The sequence below is a fragment of the Amblyomma americanum genome, chromosome 2 (assembly GCF_052857255.1).
Source record: "Amblyomma americanum isolate KBUSLIRL-KWMA chromosome 2, ASM5285725v1, whole genome shotgun sequence".
NCBI classification, from domain to species: domain Eukaryota; kingdom Metazoa; phylum Arthropoda; class Arachnida; order Ixodida; family Ixodidae; genus Amblyomma; species Amblyomma americanum.
In genome coordinates this window covers 219,620,749-219,645,544 of record NC_135498.1, presented here as the reverse complement: position 1 = coordinate 219,645,544, position 24,796 = coordinate 219,620,749, and the positions used below count along the sequence as shown (strand labels likewise).

Sequence of the window (24,796 nt, the reverse complement as noted above, 5' to 3'; positions counted from 1 at the left end):
GTGCGAACCATGCTACACGCGCACGGTTATCATTGCACGTGCGAGGACCGAAATTGAAAGGGCCATTATTGAGGTACGGATGATCGCCAAAACAGGAGACAACTGCTTCAGCACGCCTTCAATTTTACTTTCAGAGAAGGAGTCCAGCTTTCTAGGTTCACTGTTATTACGTCTCTGTTTTGCATGTTAATTGGAATAAGTCATGTTCTTAGAGCTTTTTAACATTTCTGTGACTCTGTATGGCTTGGAGCGGGTAACTCAGCTTTAGCGTAATGGGGCCTACCGACTGAATTTGCGTACCTTGATGATGTCCTCATCGCCAGCGCTATGACCGAAGATCATGAGCAGTACCAACGTGCTTTGTCCAAGCGTCTACAGCAGTAAGGCCTGGTTGCGAACGCCTACAAGTGTGTTTTTGGTGCATCTGAGCTCGAATTTTCGGGTCATCAGATATCCTCAGAGGGTATCCGCCTGTGGGATGCCAGTCTTTCGAAGGACGAATCCCAACATAAAACATAACTGTTTATTGGCGACGGCAGCGCACGAGCATACCGACGCTACGCTCGTCTCGGTAGCGGAAAGAAAACAGCCCCCTTCCCAGCTAGGCAGCCTGTTTTTGTGCCACCGTCGGTGACGCAAGCCTGGGGTGACGCAGTGGTGGCGCTTTGTCTTATCGGCAAGGCAGTCCAGCGTGTGGCTGTGTTAGGCTGGGCCGGAGGATGACAAGGTGGAGGCTGTGCGGATAGTGCGCACAGTAGGTCGCCACATCACCCCCCCTCCCCCTACGCGGAGTGGAGAGCCCTCAGGGCTTGTAAACATAGGATGTGTCGAGAGTCGGGCAGGCCGTCCGGGGTCCGAGGACGCGGCTCAGGCGGACGACTCTGGCTGTGGCGCTGCGGCCGAGGTTACGGGGTGCAGCGAGGAACGTGGAGTGGCAGAGCTGCCAGGAGGGTCTGGGCCGCTGGGAGGGCCGGGGCTGTCGAGAGGGCTGGGGCTGCCGGGAGGGCCGTGGCTGCCGGGAGCGCCGGGGCTATCGAGAGGGCCGGGCTGTCAAGAGGGCCGTGGGCATCGGGAGAGCCGTGGCCGCCGAGAGGGTCGTGGGTACCGGGAGAGCCGAGGCCGCCGAGAGGGCCGTGGGCACCGGGAGAGCCGAGGCCGCCAAGAGGGCCGTAGGGATCGGGAGAGCCGAGGGTGCCGGGAGGGCCGAGACCGCGAGGATGGTGGGGGCGCTGGGTGTGTCGAGGCTGCCGGGAGGGCCGAGGCTGCCGAGAGGGCCTAGGCTCCGAGAGGGACGAGGCTGCCGTGAGGGCCGAGGCTTCCGTGAGGGCGGAGGCTTCCGTGAGGGCCGAGGCTGCCGGGAGGGCCGAGGGCACCCGGAGCGCCGAGGCTGTCTGCAGTGCGGGGAGCGTCAGGAAAGCCGGGGCCGTCGGGATGCCAAGGAGCGGCGGGAGGACAGGCGCAGGAACCGGTTCAGCGTAGTTGTTAGGCAGGGGTGGCGGGGAGGCGGCCAGGGGTTGCCGAGGTGGGCAGATTTCCGACGAAGGGGCATGGGCGAGAGCTAAGCTAGGTAAGCTGCTGGCGGCGGCGACAGCGGGTTTGCAGCGTCGTAGAACGGCAGCGGGCAGTAGCAGACGCCGAAGTCCGCCAGAATGGCAACGCGCAGCTTGTCGTATGGCCGGCTGCCCAAGGCAAAGCAGGTGATCCGGCGCAGCAGGTCTTTCGGGAGGATATCGCAGAAGACTGCGTGTTTGAACGGCTGGATGGTGATGCCATTCAGGTACATCGCAGCCTCGAACTGATCGAACCACCCGACGATGCCTTGAGGCCGGAACGCCGGAAGCGGTGTGTCGTGGCCTGGGTCCTGCCAGTAAGCCATCCAGAAGCGCAGCTGCTGTAGAAGGTGCGCTCGATACGTCACCAGATGTGGGAGGATGCCGGCGTCCGGGTCACCAAATGTGGGAAGTCGTAGGACGCTGAAGGATGGCGATGCGTTATGGTTCGTTGTCCGGGTCATCAGATGTAGGATGCCATTCTGTCGAAGGACGAATCCCAACATAAAGCGTAACAACTGTTTATTAGCGACGGCAATGGACGAGCATGCCCACACTACGCTCGTCCGGGTAGCGGAAGGAAAACAGCCCCCTTCCCAGCCGGGCAGCCTGTTTTGTAGTCACCGTCGGTGACGCAGCGGCGGCGCTGTGTCTTATCGGCAACGCAGTCCAGCTTGTGGCCGTGTTGGGCTGGGATGGATGATAACTAGGTGGAGGCTGCGCGGAAATGTCCGCAGAGTATGTCTCCACACGCCCTCTCGCGTCCGACGTCCAGACCATCGAGAATTATCCCCAGCCTACTACACTACGCAACTTACAATTCCTGGGGATGGTGAATTTTTCCAGGAGCTTTATTCCGCACTTTGCAGACCTGCTTAACCCGATCACCACAATGTGGAGGTCGCCCGGGAAGGTGACCACGGCCACATTTATTGAGGGCTGCCAAAGAGGAGACAGCCGAGGAGCGGCTGCGGAAGCGTCCGGCACTGGCCAAGGTCCCGAGCGTTCCCCAGCGCGTGCTGGGGACACTTCGTCCTTTTCGGCATCACGCGCACTGGCAGCCGCGCGGGTCGCTACAGGATCAAGGCACCCGTACTGTCACCGAACTTCGTATTTCCGTTTCCTTCAAGAATTGCTATGAAGGGTATGTTTAATATTCCCGCCGCGTTTGCAATGCCGCGGTATATGAGTACCCGTGCCTTTTGTTAACGCGTGATTATGGTCTGCTAGACGATCAATAATACATCGGCCAGATCAATAGTACATCGGCTAATGTGCGACTTTCTGAACGTTAGCTAGATGGGATGACACACGCCCACCACACACTTTCGAAGCGGTTTGCATACTTTTGGTGACTTTTTAACATCTTTGATTTGGTGGGATCAGACTTTCAGCACAAAGAACTAAGTTTCGTGCTTCAAACATGACCCCTCCAAGTACCACAGCGCTCGGTACATTATTCTTCTGTGTTGCAGATAACTAAAAGCCCTTTACGAATATAGTTCGCTGTCCTCTGAGTGCGATGCCATGTCGACCGCCAAGCGCATATATTCGCCCCTTAGTTCAATTTCAGTTTTGCGGGCACAATATCGCCAAATAAACAGTCTCCTTTCGAAAACGGCCTGTCTTCCAGCCTGTCCGACTTGATGGATGGATAAGGCTGAACCCTATGAATCGAGCGGTGGTTCACGCCACCTAGCCGTGACGGGTAAAACTTCACATATCTCGATCTTACCCATCAGTCAGATTACCTTCGTATTTCTACTGGTTAAAAATCTATTTTTCCCCCACAGTCCTTATACCCCAATGTTCTAAATAATTAAGTCCCGTTGCTTTCATCTGTAGGGTTAAACGCTTTAGAAAGAACTATCAACTGCTTGTCTGCAGGCGTTTCTTCCTCCTGTCCACTGGCGCCAAGGAACGCATCCATGTCGTGGTACTTGAATGTGTATGTCGGCGGGTTAGATGGGAATTTGGTGATACGCCGTAACCAGGCCAACTTTGCTAAAAATGGTGCAGCCGGCGAGACGCGACATAAAGTCCTGGATGTCGGGCAGCGGATAGCTGTCGTGAACAGTCTTGGCATTCAACGCCCGATAGTCGCCAAAGGGACGCCAGTCACCGGGATCACGCTTAGGCACTAGATGCAGTGAAGACGCCCAGGTGCTGGACGACGGGCGGATAATGCCTAGCTGCAGCACGTTTGGGGATAGCTAGACGGTCTCCAAACAAGCGGCGTAGTCGAGCAGCTGCGGGTGGACCCCGGGTTACGATGTGGTGTCACCGTCACCAGGCGCCTGCGTGAGGTTGCATGGTGAGTGAGTTAGGAGGGTAGATGTGTAGGCCAGTTGGTGAGACATGAAGGAGCTTCGTCTTCTTTCTCTGTCCCGTGTCCGCTGCGGTGTCTAGCTCCTTCATGATGAGCGAGGTTGCATGGTGAGGTGAGCTCCGGGAAATCCGCCAACACTCTTTGAAACTTAGAGGAAGCTATCAGCGTGCGGATGCCCATGAAAGCAAGGTCGGACAAGACTCTCGAGATGGAGAGATGAGTCAAACCGTCGGTAAGGCGCCGATGCCGCACGCTGACGTCCAAATCGAAGTATGAGAGGAAGTCCGAGCCGATGATCGGGTGAATCGCGTCTGCGATGAGGAAGACCCTTGGAAAATTGCGGCGATGCCCGAAGTCGAGGGTTAGAGATCGTAGTCCGTACGTGGCTATAGACGAGGCGTTGGCAGCACGGAGCGAGTGCCCTGAAGACTTGGAATGATCAGGCTTAGACGGTGGAACCACGCTGATTTCATTGCCCGTGTCTATAAGGAACCGGGTGCCGGAGAACTTGTCAGTTACCATAAACAGGCTGCTCGGACGACCGGCGGGACCACACTCCGCCGTTAATGATCCTGGCGGGCGGGATCCCGGCCACAAACAGGACGGCGTACACTTCGTGGCCCGGTGTCGAAAACACCGGTAGTACTAGCAGAGAGACGGAGGGCTGGGATTCCGAGCCTGATGTGTGCGCGAAAGAGAGCGATGATCGAGACGAGGCGGCCGAGTCACCTCGGGTGGGCTGCGGAGTGCGGCGACTGAGGCGGCAAGCTCATAGAGACGGGCCTCAATGCGCGAAATCGCCGGGTCTGTAGGCGGCAAAACAGCAAAGACGGACGCGGAGGTCACCTCTTGAACATTATCGGCGAGTTTAGCCAGACGGTCGAGGTTGACGTCAACGGCTACCGCAAAGACGAGGCGGATGGGCTACGGAAGGCGTTGGAGGAAAAGCTCTCGAAGCAACGCTGAGTGGTTGGAAATATCGCGCTACCCGAGAAGCTGTCGCATCCGACGCAGAAGCTGGGAAGGGCGCCGGTCGCCAAGGACTTTTTCGGTAACGAGATGCTGGTGGCGGGTGCGTTCCGCGGGCATAAATCTCTGCAGCACCTTGGTTTTCAGGTGCTGATATGGTGTAGCGCCCATGGGGGCGGAGAGAACGTCGGAGAGCTCGCCGGCAACATGAGGAGGAAGGCTCTAGGCAACATGGTAGTAGCGCGTGGTCTCCGAGCTGATGCAGGAAAGGCGAAAGTGCGCTTTGATCTAGCGCAAACAAATTTGCGGGTTCTGGGACAAGAAAAGTGCCGTGGCTGCGCCCGATTGCCGTTGCATCGCCGGCGTCCTCCTCCATGAATGCCTCGGCGCCAGATGCGAGGCCGTTACTCGTGCGGCCGCCCGTCACGTTTAAGCCCATTGGTCCACGGCATGCTGTGAGCGTGTCCCAGCAGACACATGCAGTCCACCACAGCCAGTCCCCCGCCTCGCACCACGCTACGCCTGAAGTAGCCGCCCACCTGAGCACCGGACAGCTTGGCCCGTCGTCAGCTGCGCTAATCTGTCGACCCTCGACAAACTATAGCTTCCTCTGCTGCGCCGCCCTTCATGCGCCAGTCATCAGCTGCTGCACCAGAAACGCTTGCACTGTGTCCACTTAGCGGGCAGACCCACATTCCTCACCTGCCAGTACGCATCCCTCGACGCCCACTGAAAGCTCGGCCTCAACTCCAATGCCAGAGTCGCCAGCCTGAGCCTCGCCTTTGGACCCCGGATGGCCTGCACGACTCTTGACACATACCGACTTATCATCTGGGGGGGGGGGGGGCTATAACGACCCGCGCGGATGGCAGCGCGCGTGATACCGAAAAGGACGAAGTGTCCCCAGGACGCACTGGGGAACGCTCGGGACCTTGGCCAGGGCCGGACGCTACCGCCGCCGCTCCGCGGCTATCTCCTTTTTGGCAGCCCTCAATAAATATGGCCGCGGTGACCTGCCTGGGCGACCTCCACAATAACATATAGCGCTGCATGGTACGACGGCGGCTTAGGTACGGTTAAAATTGCGCAGTGGCCCGTTGTAGATTTCTGAAATATTTCCACGTGTTCCACTGAGAGCATGCTTCGTATACTAGGCATGTGGAATGATCCTAAATTAAAGCGCGATTATACGTTTTACTCTGTGGCAATGACGGATGCTTCGTTACAATCAACTGTGTGTCCTGTTGATGCGTTCTATTACGCCAAAGAATTAGACGCAGAGCAGTCATTCGTGACGTCATTCTGATGCTCTTTGAGCTTCCTGTCTTAAGTTTTCCGTCTCGTCAATATGTTCTGTTATGTTGTACATCGCGCCAGGGTATCTTCAGAGACCTAGATGGTTTTTGCCAGGGCCAGCTGCTGGCAGGCACATGAGAAATAAGCGCGATAGCCTTTCAAAATATGTGAGTGTTTCGCTCACTCTGGAAGCGTAAGGAATGCTCGCTTTCTTGGTTTGTGCGTTTTCCTCTTCTTGGCCAAGCCTCTCCCTTGCGCTCTTGGTTTTTCAGTGCCTGCTGAGGGTATCCGTTGTTTTGAAACTCTTCCTTCACTTTCCCGGTTTCGCAACGGCGTTTTCCGGTGCTCGAGCACCTGGTGGACTCACGATTATAAAGCGATTTGACGGCCGACCGCTTTTGTCGAATAAGACGTTCTGGCTGAAAAGTCACGTACTGTCTAGGGGGGGGGGGGGGTAGTGGTGTAAAATATTTATTCTACTATTTACAAAAAGATGTTGGTAGGATCGGGCCTGAAGGGCCCGGCCCTCACAATCATTAAGAGGGATCCCTAGTCCGGGACACCTGTGGCTTTCGCGGCAGCTTGGGCTTTTGTCGCCAGGGTTCTTTGGTCCTGGATAGTTGAGAAACCGAGCAGGGCAGCCTCCCAGTCCCTCACGGGTCGGGGTCAAGCATGCGTCTGTTTTCGATACACTGAGGTTTCAAGCGTGGGGTTTCTCCTCTGTACGAGGACATCCGATGTGGACACCTATATGAAATTCAATCGCGATCCAACCAAGCAAATTGAATCCGAAGTGGAGAATGTGTTGACTGAAGTGTTCAAGTACGTACCTCCTGAAAAAAACAAATGTATAACAAGCTTCTCTGACAGAACGATTCGGCTCCCGCGATCTACGGAGTTCGAAAAGTAGAGACGCCACGTGTACCACTGCGACCAGTTGTAGACCGCAGGCGTTCAGCACTGTACCAACTGTACCGAGATCCGCACCAAGTTCTTCGCCCACTAGTTGCACAAACGACGCGGGTAAGGTAAGATGCGGCTCTTCAAATGAACAGCGTTATTATTAAATATATTGTAACGAAACTGGGTGTACATGTGTGTTTCGTCTTCTTGGTTTCAATATATAATTAGGTTAGTTATATCGCAGTTACGTCCGATACAATCGCAAAATTTAGAAGGTTGGTTGCAGGCCAGTTGGTAGGACGTTGTGAGGAGAAAAAGCACAAAACAGGACGGGGCTGGGGCAGACGACAACACAGGGCGACAACACCGCCCCGTGTTTTCGCCTGCCTGAGTCATGTCCTGTTTTGCGGTTTTACCCTTCAAGATGTCACTATAGCAAAAAAAAAAAACCGAAGTATAGCTAGTTAAGTCCTTACGGGTTGTAAAGACACTTTCTTTCTAGAATTCGTAGTTTCGATTGAAACAGGGCTGCAGCCAAACACGTGAAATCTAAAGCTATGGTAATTATGCAGTTAAAGTATGCAATCATATTGAAATGTTAAATTTTTCCGAAGCACCATAACTCCGATGTAGAGTTAGTTGACATTTTGGTTCACAAAGGTTGAAATGTTTGACTCGGTGCAACAAAAAAAAATTGATGCAAATTTTAATTCTTTCTCACTTCAAAGGTACAAGAATAATTGAAATTCCACATAAAATATATTAAAAACATTCACAAGGCTAATCCCGTTGGCAAAAAATACGAAGCTGAGAAAGTCGCATTTGAAGTGTGCGTGCCAGCCTTTCAGAGTTGGTTGTAGAGGCCTGAAAGAAGAGCTGAATTTGGTCGTTCCAAAGCTATTTCACATTTGTGAGTAGTACCAGGTGGTAGGGAAGCGGCCGACCCTTCCAACAAAACCAAGATGGCGGGCATCGGGGACGCGGTTCTAGAAAACAACGTGCACGAAGTCCTGCCGCATTTCGCTCCGAAATCGTCATTTACGGGACGAACTATAGATATTATAGCAGTTCGAGGTCGAATTGAGACCTTCAAACATTTTAGGCAGGAACATTGGAGTGTACCGATGCCGAGCATGCCATTTTTGCAAATTTGATATTTCGCATTTTTTGATCATTTCAAGACCCGCGTATGCCTTTAAGGACTCTCGTCACTTTGTGGAATACCTAAAGTGAAAAATTAGCTGCGGTTTAACTACTCCTGAACCTGGTTAGAGACCGAAAGCTGTTCTGTATCGGGTAAGTAGGCGCGGCTTGGCGTCTGTAACGTTGAGTGCGTTCCGCACATTGGGTAGGCAGCGCTCCCACCCCGCCATCCTGGCAGGTGGAAGTTAATGGTTGATCGCGAGAGGTTGGTCACCCTAGTCAACGCTGCGGCCTATTTCCTCAGTGCCGCGTGTCTGTGACAGCGCTGTCAGCGCTAATGCATGCAACCCACATGTCTCTCACACCACCGCCACGTACCTCAAAGCGCAATTGAGGCGTCCACTGACACCCGCCGCGGTGGCTCAGTTGTTAGGGCACTCGGCTACTGATTCGTAGTTCCCGGGTTCGAACCCGACCGCGGCGGCCCCGTTTCGATGGAGGCGAAACGCAAACGCGCCCGTGCGCTGTGCGCTTTGCGATGTTAGTGCGCGTTAAAGATCCGCAGGTGGTCAAAATTATTCCGTGCTCGCCACTACGGCACCTCTCTTTTCCTTTCTTCTTTCACTCCCTCTTTTATACCTTCCCTAACGGCGCGGTTCAAGTGTCCGCCGATATGTGAGACAGATACGGCGCCATTTGTTTTCCCCAAAAACCAATTTTCCATTTTCGTCCACTGACCCTAGGAGCAGTTATGCGCCCTTCCTTTCGTAAAAATCGTTGGAGTTAATATAGTCAACGCCAATGTCAAAGAACACAATGAACCCCGATGACCTATAGAAACAGAGGCGAGCACTCGGTTTCGGTGGCGGCGTCGGTGGCGGCTGAGTGACTTCATAGCTGTCAAGTGGTTCAAGGTACAATGGCAGAATATGAAACTTCCGACGAAGGCTCAAGGAGCATGAGATTGACGTCATGAACTGCCGCTCTACGTCTAATGCTGTGGCGGAACACATCAACAGGACACACCGTTGAATAGGACGAAGTATCCGTCATTGCTACAGAGAAAAGCTTAAAGCGCTTTCTTTTAGGATAATTCCAAACACAGAGCACGAAGCATTCTCTTAGTAGAACAAGTGGAAACATTCTGAAATTAAAAATTGCTCACTGCGCAATTTTACCGTTCTTGCATCACCGTCGTTCCACGTAGCACTGCATGTGATCAAAGAAGCCGTACTGTCGCCGAAACGTGTTATTTCTGTTTCCTCCAAGAGTTGTTGCCGAGGGTAGGTTTACTACTTCCGCAATGTTTACAATGACGTGGTATATGAGTACCCGCGCCATTTGTTACCGCACGTTTATAATCTGCTAGGCGATAAATAATACATCGGTCAGTCTGGCCAGAGTATGAATTTCCGCAGGTTAGCCTATTAGGTTAACCGGTGCTCATCCCACACTTTCACAATGGCTTGCTTGCTCATTTTTTTCACATTTTACTCTATTTGACGTTCACTCGTATCGTGCCCGCTGTGAGGAAACATGTCTTGTCTGTCTTCCTTGCATGATGACATTTTTTTGCGCTTCGTCTTCTTACGAAGTGCATAAATCTCGACCCTCTAAAGCTGCGTCCATTCCGACATGTTAGGCGTACCATGGAAGTAAGGTAAAGCGTTTCTTTGTGCAGCTTACCGATATGAGGAGAGTAAGGTTAACCTTGAAGAACCCGCAGGCACTGAAGCACATTTGGTCCGAGTCCAAGCAGTCGTGAAGGAAGCGGACCTGCAAATTGAAGGTGCAGTGAGAGAAAACACGCTTTGCCATTTCTGTACAGCTAGGATCTGCACAGTGCCGGTCAGCAAGAGATAGATGCTTGTGCTGGCGATAGAAGAACCTTTAGCTGCAAACTACTCAGCATTCCGCGCCTGTGATGTTAAGAAGAAATGTCTTAGCGAATTATTCCAGCAAAGCTGTTATAGATAAAGCTATGTATGTTCATCAGCCACACTTCATATTCCCACATTGTGATCATATTTTAAGGTACGTGAGATCAGATGTCGAGCGCTGATCAGAACCCTTTATTTCCTTATGTCATTTATGTGTGGCAATAACCAGAAATAAACGTGGTCGAATGCACATCTGTGGAATCGTTTCAAATATTACAGCTTATATTGCCGCGAAGCTTGCTTTTTGTCTGATCTTCTTATCGCGGCAGGCACACCGCATTATCAATTTTCTGGGATGCGAGACGCGACCAGAGTAATCTCGATTTTTCCTAGCCTCGCGCAAGTGTGCCTACTATGTTCTGGAACTTTCCTTGCCGCCTTTAAAGTCGAGCACGGCTAAGAGCGGCGGGCATTCTGTTAGTCGACGACCGCCGAGCACGTTCGCTGCTATCGCCGCCGCTGAGTTTTCAGAGCTGTTCTTAGTGGGCGTAAGCCAGCCTATTAAAGTATTCTCTTACGAGCTGCTCTGTGCCTTCCTCAAGACCGGACCCCAGTCGGTGCTACGTGACCCCGGCGGAGTTCCCGTCACCACCTCGTGACATCTGGTGGAGGTGCTGGGTACATGCACCCAACCCAACCTGGAAGATCCACCGTAGAGAACGAGAGCCAAGAAGATCCCGAGGTACGACACAGCCGCCGTCTTCAAGGCCTGCAAGCTCAGCACGGATTACTACCGGATCCTACTCGACAACGACAACAAGCTCCAGCGCCCACCATGACCGAGCCAGCGACGTCCACCCCTGTCATGCTCCACCAGCCACGGGTGCCTCCAACCTTCCACGGCTACCCTGGCGACGACCCGGAAGATTGGATAGACAACTTTGAGAGCGTGGCTACATTTAACAGGTGGGAAGATGACATGAAGCTCCGCTATGTTTTCTTTTCCCTTGACGGTCCTGCAAGAACGTGGTACGAAAACCACGAGACTACCTTGAAGACCTGGAAATTATTCAAGTCTGAAGTCGTGAAGGCGTTTACCAACATTCTCCGGAAGGAAAAGGCGCAGATGCTGCTGGACTCACGGATGCAGCACCCAAACGAAACTGTCAGCATGTACGTCGAAGAAATGCAGCGACTTTTCCGCCGAGCTTACCCGAATATGACGGAGGAGCAGAAAACCGGATATCTAATGCGGGGCGTAAAGGAGTCTCTTTTCGCTGGCCTCGTACGAAATCCGCCCAAGACTGTCGCCGAATTCGCCGAAGAAGCGTCAACAATTGAGAAGACCCTGGACGCCCGCACAAGGCAGTACAACCGACCACCGCAGGTCTGCTCCAGCTTTCCGGACACGACGACTACAACCAGCGACTTGCGGAAGATCATCCGTGAAATCGCCCGCGAAGAACTACGCCGGCTGCTGCCATCATCTTCACAACCTCAAGTAGCGAGACTGACGGAAGTCGTCCGTGAAGAAGTGCGGCATGCGCTTGGCTCCCCTTCTGCGACGACTGAACCTCAAGCTCCAGCCATGAGTTACGTCGCTGCAGTACGCAAGCCCGCGCCTCGACGTGCCACCCCAAGCCCTATTCGACGTTAGCCAGCAGTGCTGGACCGCCGCCCTCCGGGCCCCGCCCACCCGACCTACGAACAACGTTCGGGCCTAAGGAAATGCGACACCTGGAGAACCCTTGACAACCGTCCGCTGTGCTTCCACTGCGGTGAAGCCGGTCACGTCCTGCGTCACTGCCCGTTCCGACGCATCGGTCTTCGCGGATTCGCCGTTGACGCACCACGACCACGCTTCGGCCAACATCCACAAGAAATCGACGACTACCTGCGCCGCGACGAATACGTGTCGAGCCGATTTTCCCGCTCACCCTCGCCGCGAGCCTCGCGCTTCACGTCGCCCTGCCACAGCTACGCAGCGGCTGTGCGAGGAAGGTCCCCCAGCCCCCGTAGGGGAAACTGAAAACAGCAACCTTAGGAGGTGAGGTCGCTTCCCGGCAAAAAAACGAAGACCCCCCAACGACGAGAACTCACGGCGACGCCGCACCGACGACGACACGACGCAACTTAGAGGCCCCCAGGCCACCGACATCGACAAGCCCCTGCAGCCGCAGTCGCAATCACCGACCAAGCCGTGACCCGACGCCGAAAGTTACGTGCAACGCAAGAGCAAGGACTTCCGATCTAGAGGTGACTGTCGACGGCCGAAACGTTACTGCTCTAATCGACACGGGAGCTGACTATTCCGTGCTGAGTGGTTCCTTCGCCGACCGGATCAAGAAAGTGACGACGACTTGGGATGGCCTGCAGATACGCACAGCAGGCGGACACCTCATCACGCCATCAGGAAGGTGCACTGCGAGACTGACTGTCAACGGACACACATATCCGACAGTATTCGTCGTACTTCAGAAATGTTCCCGTGACGTCATTCTGGGGATGGACTTCTTGACACAGCACCGCGCAGTCATCGACCTCAAGTCCAAGTCCATCACGCTTTCGACGGACGAAGCTTTACATCCGAAAACGACCCCAGAGCAGTCAAAGGCCCTCAGTGTTCTCGATGAAGAACTAACCATCCCACCCCGGTCCAGCGTCACCGTCCCCGTCTGTGCAAGAAATTTCGAAGACGCAGAAGGCATCATGGAGGGAAACACGCAGTTGCTCTTAGACAGACGACTTGGCGTCGCAAGAGGCATCGCTCTTTTGCGGCATGAAAAAGCCGAAGTACTGGTCACGAACTTCAACGAAGAATACCGACACCTCAACAGAGGCACTACAATTGCGTTCTTGGACGAAGCAACTGATTTACTGGACGCCTTCATCATCTCCGACGAACCTGCAAATGCCAGCCTAATGCAAGGCCATGCTCCCACGTTCGCCATCAACCCAGCATTACCCCGGGACCGACAAGAGAAAATCACCCTTCTTCTTCAAAGTTACAGCGAATGTTTCGCCTCGTCATCAAAGGTGCGACAAACGACGATAGCCAAACATCGAATTATAACCGACGAACACACCAGACCTCTCCGTCAAAGCCCTTACCGTGTGTCGCCGCGAGAACGACAGGCCATCCGGGACCAAGTAGAGGAAATGCTTCGCGACGACGTCATCCAACCTTCGAAGATCCCATGGGCGGCACCGGTCGTTCTAGTGAGAAAGAAAGACGGTACTCTTCGATTCTGCGTCGATTATCGGCGACTGAACAAGATTACGAAAAAAGAAGTCTACCCCCTCCCGAGGATCGACGACACTCTGGACAGGCTCTGCCACGCCAAGTATTTCTCGTCGATGGATCTCAAGAGTGGATATTGGCAGATTGAAGTCGACGAAAGAGACCGGGAAAAGACTGCCTTCATCACACCGGACGGACTGTACGAGTTCAAAGTCGTGCCATTTGGGCTTTGCTCCGCACCCGCAACTTTCCAAAGGGTAATGGACACAGTGTTGGCAAGCCTCAAGTGGCAAACCTGTCTCGTCTATCTAGATGACGTTGTAGTCTTCGCAGCGAGCTTCGAGGAACACCTCCGGAGGCTGAAGGCAGTACTCGACGCAATCAAGTTATCCGGACTTACCCTGAAGCCTGAAAAGTGCCGGTTTGCCTACCACGAAATATTGTTTCTCGGCCACATCATCAGCAAGGATGGCGTGCGTCCGACCCGCAGAAGACAGCCGCCATTGCCAATTTCCCGCAGCCTCATGACAAGAAGGCGGTCCGCAGATTTCTGGGATTGTGTGCTTATTACAGACGCTTTGTGAGGAATTTTTCGCGCGTCGCGGAACCTCTGACCAAGCTCTCCAAGGCAGACGTACCATTCACATGGAATTCGGCACAAGCGGAAGCCTTCAACGAACTTCAGCGTCTCCTGCAGTCTCCACCGGTGCTAGGGCACTTTGACGAAAACGCCGAGACAGAAATCCATACCGACGCAAGCAGCTTTGGTCTAGGTGCCGTGCTCGTACAGAAAAACGAAGGAGTCGAAAAAGTAATAGCATATGCAAGTCGTTAATTTTCGAAAGCAGAAGCGAACTATTCGACCTCTGAAAAGGAGTGCCTTGCGATCGTCTGGGCTACATCGAAGTTCCATCCCTACTTGTATGGACGCCCGTTCAAGGTTGTGAGCGACCACCATGCATTGTGCTGGCTGGCTAACTTGAAGGACCCCTCTGGCCGTCTCGCTCGATGGAGCTATCGCCTCCAAGAATTCGACGTCACGGTGGTCTACAAGTCTGGGCGAAAGCACTCCGACGCTGACTGCCTGTCACGAGCCCCTGTCGACACGCCGCCAAACGACAATGACGACGACGCTTTCCTTGGACTGCTAAGTTCCAGCGACTTCGCACGACAGCAGCAATCTGATCCTGACCTACAGCGCCTGCACGAATATCTTGAGGGGAAGTCTCCTTCACCTCCTGCCCTCTTCAGGCGTGGACTATCGTCCTACTGTCTGCAACAGGGAATCGTCGTGAAGAAGAATTTCTCACCGAACAAGGCCGCCTACCTTCTCGTCGTCCCGAAGAGCCTTCGGGAGGAAATTCTGCAGGCTTCGCATGACGAACCAATGGCTGGCCACCTCGGGTTTACTCGCACCCTCCGCCGAATCCAAGAGAGATATTACTGGCCTCGTCTATCCTCCGACGTCGCGCACTACGTTAAGAGTTGTCGTGAATGCCAACGCCGGAAAACGCCACCGAAAAGACCAGCAGGGTTCCTGCAGCCGATGCGACCGCCATCAAGACCTTTCCAGGAGGTCGGCATGGACCTGCTTGGCCCCTTCCCAACATCAACGACAGGCAACAAGTGGATTATTGTGGCGACCGATTATCTCACTAGGTACGCCGAAGCAAAGGCCCTCCCGAACGGCACAGCAGCAGAAGTCGCCAAATTCTTCGTCGAATCCATTCTTTTACGACACGGCGCCCCCGAAATACTGATAACAGACAGGGGGACAGCGTTCACGGCGGAGCTAACCCAGGCCATTCTGCAGCACAGCCATACAAGTCACCGGAGAACAACTGCGTACCATCCGCAGACAAACGGGCTTACAGAACGCCTCAACAAGACCATCGCCGATATGCTTTCTATGTACGTAGACGCAGAACACAATACATGGGACGTCATTCTTCCCTATGTGGTGTTCGCCTACAACACCGCTGTGCAAGAGACCACCCAAATGACACCATTTAGTCTCGTCCACGGGAGGGAGGCCACGACCACACTCGACGCCATGCTGCCCGACGTTACCGACGAAAGTAACCTCGACGTCGCCGCCTACCTGCAGCGCGCAGAACAAGCTCGACGACTTGCCCGTGAGAGAATACAAGACCGGCAGCGCACCGACGCCCGACGCTACAATCTTCGAAGACGCGCAGTGCAATACAAGCCAGGCGATAGAGTTTGGGTTTGGACGCCGATTCGCCGCCGCGGACTGAGTGCAAAACTTCTGCGCCGCTATTTCGGCCCGTACAGGATTCTTCGCACACTGGGTAATCTGGACTATGAAGTCGTCCCTGACGGAGTTACAGCATCCCAGAGACACCGCACACGCTCAGAAGTTGTCCACGTCGCCCGTCTGAAGCCTTACTATTCGCGCTAATGACTCTTTGTGTTTACATTATGAGTATTTATTTTGTATGCTCTGTATCTTTATGTCCGTTATCCCTGTTTTTAAAAATCGGGTCGATGCTTCTTTAAGGGGGGAGTAATGCCGCGAAGCTTGTTTTTTGTCTGATCTTCTTATCGCGGCAGGCACGCCGCATTATCAATTTTCTGGGACGCGAGACGCGACCAGAGTTATCTCTATTTTTCCTAGCCTCGCGCAAGTGTGCCTACTATGTTCTGGAACTTTCCTTGCCGCCTTTAAAATCGAGCACGGCTAAGAGCAGTGGGCATTCTGTTAGTCGACGACCGCCGAGCACGTTCGCTGCTATCGCCGCCGCTGAGTTTTCAGAGCTGTTCTTAGTGGGCGTAAGCCAGCCTATTAAAGTATTCTCTTACGAGCTGCTCTGTGCCTTCCTCAAGACCGGACCCCAGTCGGTGCTACGTGACCCCGGCGGAGTTCCCGTCACCCCCTCGTGACAATATTGATTTTGTTTTGATATTGTCTCACCCCATGTATCAGTCAGTCATTTAATCAATCAGCTTTTATTCTCGCATACCATGTACTGCGAAAAAAAGAGACTGATGATAAAACAGCTTTAATGCGGCTTGATTTAGCTCCAGTCACCCATCAGCAATGACGAACGATGCATATGTATATTAATATAACAGTGAGTTTGGCACTTGGTGGTAGAAACATAATTTCGACCACCTGGAGTTCTTTAACGTGCACCCACTTTAACGGGCGCCTTTGCATTTCGCCCTCATCGAAATGCAGCCGCCGCAGACGGGTTCGAATCCGGGAACCGCGACTTAGTGGCCGAGCGCTCTAACCACTGAGCCACCATGGCGGGTAACACGTTGCTTTCCTTATCCTCTTGCGCTAACCACCTGGCGGCGATCTTTTGCTATGCACAGCGCGGAAAAATCGCTCATAGCAACCAGGAACATCCCTCAACCAGCATCATCATCATCACCATCTTCAAACTCCCACTGACGTCTCCCACTCACCTCCGATTAACCCTTCCCTGTGCCAGCTTCCGATCTCAGCCGACACCTGACCTCTGCTGCACTTACCTTTTCTTGCACCCTACTCCACTGTTCTCCGGTCCTCAACTCTTGATCGTTTGCTGACGCACTCTGCTCTCCGCCTGTCATCAAATATTGCCCTTTTAATTTCGTCACCACTAATCGGTGCCGCTATTGGATTGTGCGTTTGACCGTCCCCAAGCGACACATGGGCTATAAAGGGGACGACGCCGTAACAAAAGATAAATTCAGACCACGAGCGGTTTACCTTTTCGTCTCCATGGGATTCAATCTGACAACACCTCCTCGATCCTTGGTCCTGTATTTATTTATTTTTGTTACCCTTCAAGTTTTATCACTAGGTGAAAACTGACAGGATACTGCTATGCCCACAGCATGACAAAAGCCTCTCCCATTTCTCTCTAATTAACCCTGTCTGGTGTGAACTGCGACCACCTGATCCCAGCAAACTTTTTAGCATTCACTACCTGCCCTAATTACCACCTCCAGCGCCTCGCTACCAACTTCCAAGGTATTCTCCATTCACTCTTGCCCCAACTATTCCCAGTTCAGGCATCGGAATACCTCCTGTAAACAGGCGGTGAATAGCATCGGCGGGATCTTGTCTTCTTTCCTGACGCCCTTTCATAGTCCAATTTTAGTGCTGACTCTGTGGAATACTATGGAATCTGTGCAGTTGCTATATATATATATATTACAGTAGACCACGCTTGCGTAGAGGTGTCCACGACCACACAGTGTCACCAGGAACATAAGAAACTTGTTGGTGTCGGGCGTCGTAGCGGTTTTTGGGACACTCTTGCGTAGATAAAATTCAAACGCGGGCAAGCTAGTGAGCTTCTACAGCTCTGCAGAATGTGGTAGCTAGAGAAGGGTCATCATGAATGAAAAATGGCAGTATGGTGTCGAGGCCACAGCCACGCGAGCGAGCATAGAGCAGGCAGAAGGGGCTGTAGCCAGTTGTCTCAAGTTGCGCTGTGTTGCATGCATGAGTAATTAACGGGAGGACGCCATCGCAGGTCTGCAGCGACGTACATAGCCAGCATGGTGGTGAGCTTCCGATTAGTACGTTCTACCACGCCATTCGTTTGGGGATCATATGGCGTCGAGTGGCGAAAACTGCGCGCATTGAGGCGGAGAAGTTCTTCGACAACGTCCGCTGTGAATTGGCGTCCACTGTCACTAATGAGAACTGCAGGAGGAACGTGGCGAAGAATGATGAATCGAAGCAGCAAATTAGATACTTCAGACGCAGTAGCGGCTGGTATCGCGGCTGTCTCACATTAACGGGTTAGGTAATCTACGCACACAAGTTTCGATCATTTGGAGGACCACGCGAAAGGTACAAGAAAGTCAATGCCAACTTGCTCAAACGGTGCTGTTGGAGGAGTTACTGGCCACAGTTTTCCCGGTGGACTTGAAGTCGGCATCTTAAAACGCTGGCATTGCGCACAGCTGGCTATATTGCGATGGATAGTTGAACGCATCTTAGGCCAGTAAAATCGTTGTGTGCGGTGGAGTGTTCGGGCCACTCCCGAGTGCCTAGACGTGGCGTCGTCGTGCATCATTTCAAGAACTGTAATGCGTAGGCTTTTTGGCACGCCAAGAAGCATGCGCGCTCCCCCAGAAGCGAAATTCTTCTTATAAAGCTGTGCTTCGCGAATGCAAAAAGTGTTTTTTCGGGAATCTTTGGCGGCATGAAACAAAGAGGTTTATGTTGGGTCTTTACGTTGTCTCAGTTCGGAAAGCTCGAACATCGGGGAAGGCTTCTGAAAGTTAAGCAAAGTATACATATAAGTTGTCTGCGTCGTCATGAATCGTTTCAAGCGGCAAACGCGAAAGCAAATAAGCATCTCAGTGTTTATGGCCGCTTCTATGCGCCAAAGTGAAATTACAATCTTTTAGGCGCAAAGCCCATCGAGCGAGCCGTTCACAGGGCTCACGAAGACTCACTAGCCAGCAAAGCAAATAGTGGTCGGTCACGACGGTGAAAGCATTTTTGTACAGATAGGAGCGGAAGCGCTGCAAAGCGAAAACAACGGCGAGGCATTCTTGCTCGGTGAGCGTTTAATTCCTTTCGCGCTTCCTCATCGAGCGGCTGACATATGCTACCACGTGCTGATCGGGGCCATGGCCTTGTATAAGTACAGCTCCGACACCGATACTACTTGCATCAGTGCGTGCTTTATTCGGTGCTGATGGGCAGAAATGGCGTAGGATGGGGCCCGAGGTCAGAAGAAAGTTCAGATGACGGAAAGCTGCGTCAGACTCGCTGGTCCAATTGATTGGTGCATCTTTATACCGCAGACAAGTGAGTGGGTAAGCGATGTCCGCAAACCTTGGTATAAAGCGTCGAAAGTACGAGCAGAGGCCTAAAAAGCCCTGCAGCTCTTTTATTGATTAGAGAACCGTAAAATTTTTGTCAGCTTCAATTTTCTTGGTATCTGGTCGAACAACTTCTTTATCAACTAAGTGATCAAGAACAATTGTTTCACGGTTCTCAAAATGACATTTCCTTGAATTCAGGACAAGACCATCTCCTTCCATGCAATCAAGCACGATATCCAGAAGGCTGTTGTGCTCACTTAATGTTTTGCAAAATATTACAACATCGTCCAAATGCCATAAACAAATTTGCCACTTCAGTCCACACAGGATTGTATCCATGAACCGCTCGAACGCATTACATAATCCAAAAGGCATAACTTTAAATTCATAAGGACCGTCTAGTGTTATGAAGGCCGTTTTTTTATCTGCTGTGTGCATGGGGATTTGCCAGTAGCCTGATCTCAGATCAATAGAAGAAAAGTATGAAAGCATTGAAGACTAAGGTTGTCCTGACTTGACTAGCTATTACCTTAGTAAATACCTTATAAGCAACGTGCAGTAAGTTCATCGGTATGTAATTTTCAAGTCATTGGCATCTCCTTTCTTATGGATTAATATGATTTGGGTTTGGTTTATGGGGGTTTAACGTCCCAAAGCGACTCAGGCTATGAGAGACGCCGAAGTGAAGGGCTCCAGGAATTTCGACCACCTGGGGTTCTTTAACTTGCACTGACATCGCACAGTACACGGGCCTCTAGAATTTCGTCTCCATTGAAATTCGACCACCGCGGCCGGGATCGAACCTGCGTCTTTTGGGCCAGCAGCCGAGCGCCGTAACCACTCAGCCACCGCGGCGGCTTATGGATTAATATGATGTCAGCGTTCTTCCAAGAAACTGGTACAAGTGAGGTCACAAGGCATTGTGTATAGAAGGTGGCAAGTTTTTCTCGCACTATCTCCGCTTTGTCCAGCTCTGAATATGCTGTGACCTGATCCTAACCAGCTGCTTGTCCCTTTTCATTGCTACAAAAGATTTCTTTAGTTTCTCTTTCGCTACAGGCTGCATGTCCCATTGCTGTGTGGGCTACTGCCTCTCTCATTAACATCCCGATTGCATTGGGGAGAATATATTTTTACATAACTCTCTGGGTACATTAACGTTTCAAAGGCGTGAATTGCTAGGCAAGTTGGTAAATGTTCAAGCTATAAAGAGCCGCGAAAAAGAACAGGACCAGGAGAATAGCGTCTTCGTGTGTCAGAGTGTGTCTTCTCCTGGTCCTGCGATCTTTTCCCAGCCTTTTTGCTCTTCGAAATTAATATTGTATTCATATTCCTGATAATATGGCCTTCATTTTCGCGTAGCGATTAATCCTGGCTTCACCTTATGCCTACTTTCATTTTCACAGCCTGTAGGCTGCCTCTGTTAGACATCATGTACTCGCAGTGCTTGGAGACGAGGACACAAAGGACGCAACCGCAAGTGTGTCCCCGTTGTATCGTAGCCTGCAAGATCTGCGAATCCATGATGTCTGAAAAAAACCAATTAGTTCAGCAACACACCTCGTTTACCTCGTTATTTATATCATACACGAAACTCTCGACATTAAAGTTCCTTATGGCGGCGACATTTATTATCGATTAACTTTAATAACTCTGCTGTTCTCTTCTGCCTGTGCGGTTAGAAGCCTTCATGCTCTGGGGTTTCTTATTAAGGTCTTTCTTCTGCTCATATAGCTGGCCAGTATTCTTTCGAACCAACCTACCGCATAAATCTATTCTGTATTGCGTAATTATAAGCGTCAAATTATCGTTCACTGGTGCAGAAATTAGGTCGTTGTCCTCAGCTAAAGCCGAACATCTGTTCTGCAAGGATATCCTGAATTCCTCTGCTCTACCTCTCACATCTAACTCGTTAATGGGCTCCCGCTTCACCAGTTTCTTCCTTTCCCTCTTCAGGTCTCTGCTAATTCGAGACCTCACCATTCTGTAGTCCTACAAAGCACCTTTCTCGAGGACCTCCACAGCCTGCACGATGCGATGGTGAGCGCAAAGTATGAAGTCAATTACATTTTTATTCTCACCATTCGGCTCCACCGCGTCCATTCACTGTTCTCTCGTTCAGGTATTCTTGATGCATACATTATTTCGCTCTGCTAACTCCACTAATACCTTGGCTCTTAAGTCGCCCACCAGCACAGCATAGTGTGTCTTTATTTTTTCGTACTGACTCCACATCTTCATAGCAGCTTTTCACGATCTGGGCATCAAGGTTCGATGTAGCTATGTAGGCCTACATAACTACCACCAGCTATTTCAAGAGCTTATGCCATTGTTGCCTACAACTTGGTTTACAGTCTGATTCTTCCCTACTTTGGCTTTGAAGTCGCCAATCAGTACAGCGTAGTGTGTTGTTTATTTGCTCGTGCCAAAAGCACGTCTTCACAAAAGCTTTAAAAAATGGACTAATCAAGGCTGCATGTAGGAGGGCAGGCCTACAAACTTCCAACCTGCTTTTCAGGAGCCTATGCCATTGTCACCTACAAGTTGGTTTCCAGCCTGCTTCTTCCCTACCTTCGCATTGAAGTCGCCCATCATACAGTGTATGGTGTTTACTTTTCTCATGCCGACTCCACGTCTATATAGCAACTTTCAATGATCTGGTAATCAAGGCTTGATGTAGACCCGTAGGCCTACACACACCTCCCACCTGCGATTTCTGGAGTCTATGCCATTGTCGCATTCAAAATGGTCTCCAGATTGCTTCTTCCTTTCCTTGGCTTTGAAGTCGCCCATCATACAGTCGGACATGTTTACTTTCCTCGTGCCGACTCCACTTCTTCACAATAGCTTTCGCAAATCTGGTCATCATGGCTGGATGTAGTCGCGTAGGCCTACACAACTCCCGCCTGCTTTTTCTTGAGCCTACGCCATTATCGCCTTTTGCTTGGTCTCCAGCCTACTTTTTCTTTACCTTGAGACTGTAGCCGCTGATCAATGTAAAGTGTTTACTTTGCTCGTGCTGGCTCATAATTTGGACGTCATCGCTGGATATAGGTGCGTAGGCCTAAATAACACCCGCCCGCTATTTGTAGAGCCTACGCCATTTTCGCCTACTGCCTGGTCTCCACCCTACTTTATCGCTACCTTGGCACTGTAGCCGCTGATCAGTGTAAATTGTGTACTTTGCTCGTGCTAAGTGCTCATCTTCATAATTGCTTTCGACGATTTGCTTATCAAGGCTAGATGTTGCTGCGTAGGCGCGCACATAACTCCCACCTTCTATTTCTACAGCCTATGCGATTGTTGCCTACTACTTGGTCTCCAGTCTACTTCTGCCCCACCTCCGCTTTGAAGACGCGCATCCGTATAGCGTTATGAATTTTTAATTTGCTCGTGCCGATTCCACGTCGTCATAATCGCTTTCGAAAATCTGGTCATCATGGCTAGCTGTAGTCGCGTAGGCCGACAAAACTCCCACCCCTTATTTCAAGAGCCTATGCCATTGTCACCTACTGCTTGGTCTCTGGCCTGCATCTTCCCTACCTTGGCTTTGAAGTCGCCCATCATACAGTGTGAAATGTTTGCTTTGGTCGTGCTGACTCCACATCTTCATAATAGCTTTAGACGGTCTCGTTATCCTGGTTGGATATAGGTACGTAGGCCTACATAACTCCCGCCTATTATTTCTACAGCCAATGCCATTGTCGCCTGCTAGTTGGTCTCCAGCCTGCGTCTTCAATACTTTGGCATTGAAGTCACCCATCAGTACAGCATAATATGTTTTAATTTCATCCTGCCAAATCCACATCTTCATAGAAGCTTCAAATGGTCTGGCTGGATGTATCTGCGTAGGCCTACATAACTCCCACCTCTTATTTCAATAGCCTATGCCATTGTCGCCTGCTAGATGGCATCCAGCCCGCTTCTTCCGTACCTTGGCTTCGAAGTAGCCCATCATACAGTGTTAAGTGTTTACTTTGGTCGTGCCGACTCCACATCTTCATAATAGCTTTTGACCATCCGGTCATCGTAGTTGGATATAGGCGCTAGGCCTACATGACTCCCACCAGCTATGTCTACAACCTATTTCATTGTTGCCTACTAGTTGGTCTCCAGCGTGTGTCTTCAATACTTCGGCACTGAAGTCACCCGCCAGTACAGCGTAATACGTTATTAATTTCCTCGTGCCGACTCCACAACTTCATAGCAGCTTTCGATCATGTGGTCATTATGGCTGGATATATTCGCGTATTCTTACATAACTCCCACCTGCTATTTCAAGAGCCTATGCCATTTTCGCCTACTAGTGTGTCTCTAGTGTGCTTCTTCCCTGCTTTGGCTTTGAATTTTTTATTTTATTTTATTTATACAAGTACCTACATCACCACAAGAGATTTATTGCAGGGGAACAATTGGAGGAAAATGAACTGGTGACAAAAACTTAAAACAGCTAAGGACAGTTGGTAAAAGCGAGAAAGTAACAAAATACGTAACATCAATAAGTCATCTCGACAACAAACGGTCTTCAGTATACCGCAGTGCAAAATTACAACACACAAATGGAGAGGGTACACTATCACATGAAGCGCAATGCCAGCCACACGATATGAAGTAAACGGTATGATATAAATCTACGGCACAGTGTGTGACAATAAAGAAAGAGAATACGAATTCGTTTTACATTCACCAGTGCTTTTGGGAAGCCTATTCCAGTGTGCGGAAGCATGCGGTAAAAATGATTCCAATAGACATAAGTACGACAGCGCTTTTAAGGAACATTCAGCTCGGGATAACATGGTTTAGAGAAGTGGGGACGGAGAAAAAGGAGGAGGTCAAAATTATTAAGAGCATAAATACTCGGTAGGTTACGTAGGAAAACCTATTGGTCGCCATCATAATCCGGCCCCTCTCAACCAGTGATGTCAGATCGGGATTGCTGTCCAAGTCTGGGTTTTCTTGACATTCCGATACTGTGATAAAGAGTGTGCCAACTGCTCCACAGGAGGAGCAGAACGAGTTGTAGGTGCCTGAATACCATTTACTCTTCAAGTAGGGATTGGGATGAGTATTAGTTTGTAGTCGCCTGATTATGTGCTCTTCAAATTTACTAAGGGTTTTGCGAGGAAGAGGATATTTCCTTCTTATGTTCTTATACTACTCCGTAATTTCAGCGTAGCTTAGTAAGGGTTAGGTGTCGTTAACTGTGTCAGAGAGAGGCTGCGTGCCAGATGCTCGGAGGAGGAGAGCTCGAGCAGATGTGTTGGCCGCCTCATTGCCCGTCGTTGAGAGGTGCCCTAGCGTCCAGAAGATCTCGACGTTGGAAGGATTAGATATTTTCAAACTTTCCCAAGAGGAAGCGCCAACGCGACCTCTGAGGTAATTGCGTACAGCTGCTTGTGAGTCGGACATAACCGTTGCCTCGCTGTTATTTGATATCGCTAGTGCGATACCTGCTTCTTCAGCCGATGTGGTATCCACCAAGGCTACCGTGCAAAGCTGCTTCTTCCCTGCCTTCACATTGAAGTCGCCCATTAAACAGTGTTTGGTGTTCTCTTTTATCATGCCAACTCCACGTCTAGATAGCAGCGTTCGATTATCTGGTAATCATGGCTGGATGTAGACGCTTAGGCCTACACAAAACTCCCACCTGCGATTTCTGGAGTCTATGCCATTGTCTCATTCA

General features: G+C 51.2%; 1 protein-coding gene across 1 annotated transcript in view; it reads right to left on the bottom strand.

Annotated features, from left to right (window-relative positions):
- LOC144119473 (uncharacterized) overlaps positions 1–24,796 on the bottom strand; it is a 96,472-nt gene that overhangs the window by 34,148 nt on the left and 37,528 nt on the right. Inside the window, exon 3 of the mRNA XM_077652073.1 lies at positions 9,877–9,966. Within this exon, the coding sequence (XP_077508199.1) occupies positions 9,877–9,966 (90 nt within the window). The remainder of the gene's footprint in view (positions 1–9,876; positions 9,967–24,796) is intronic.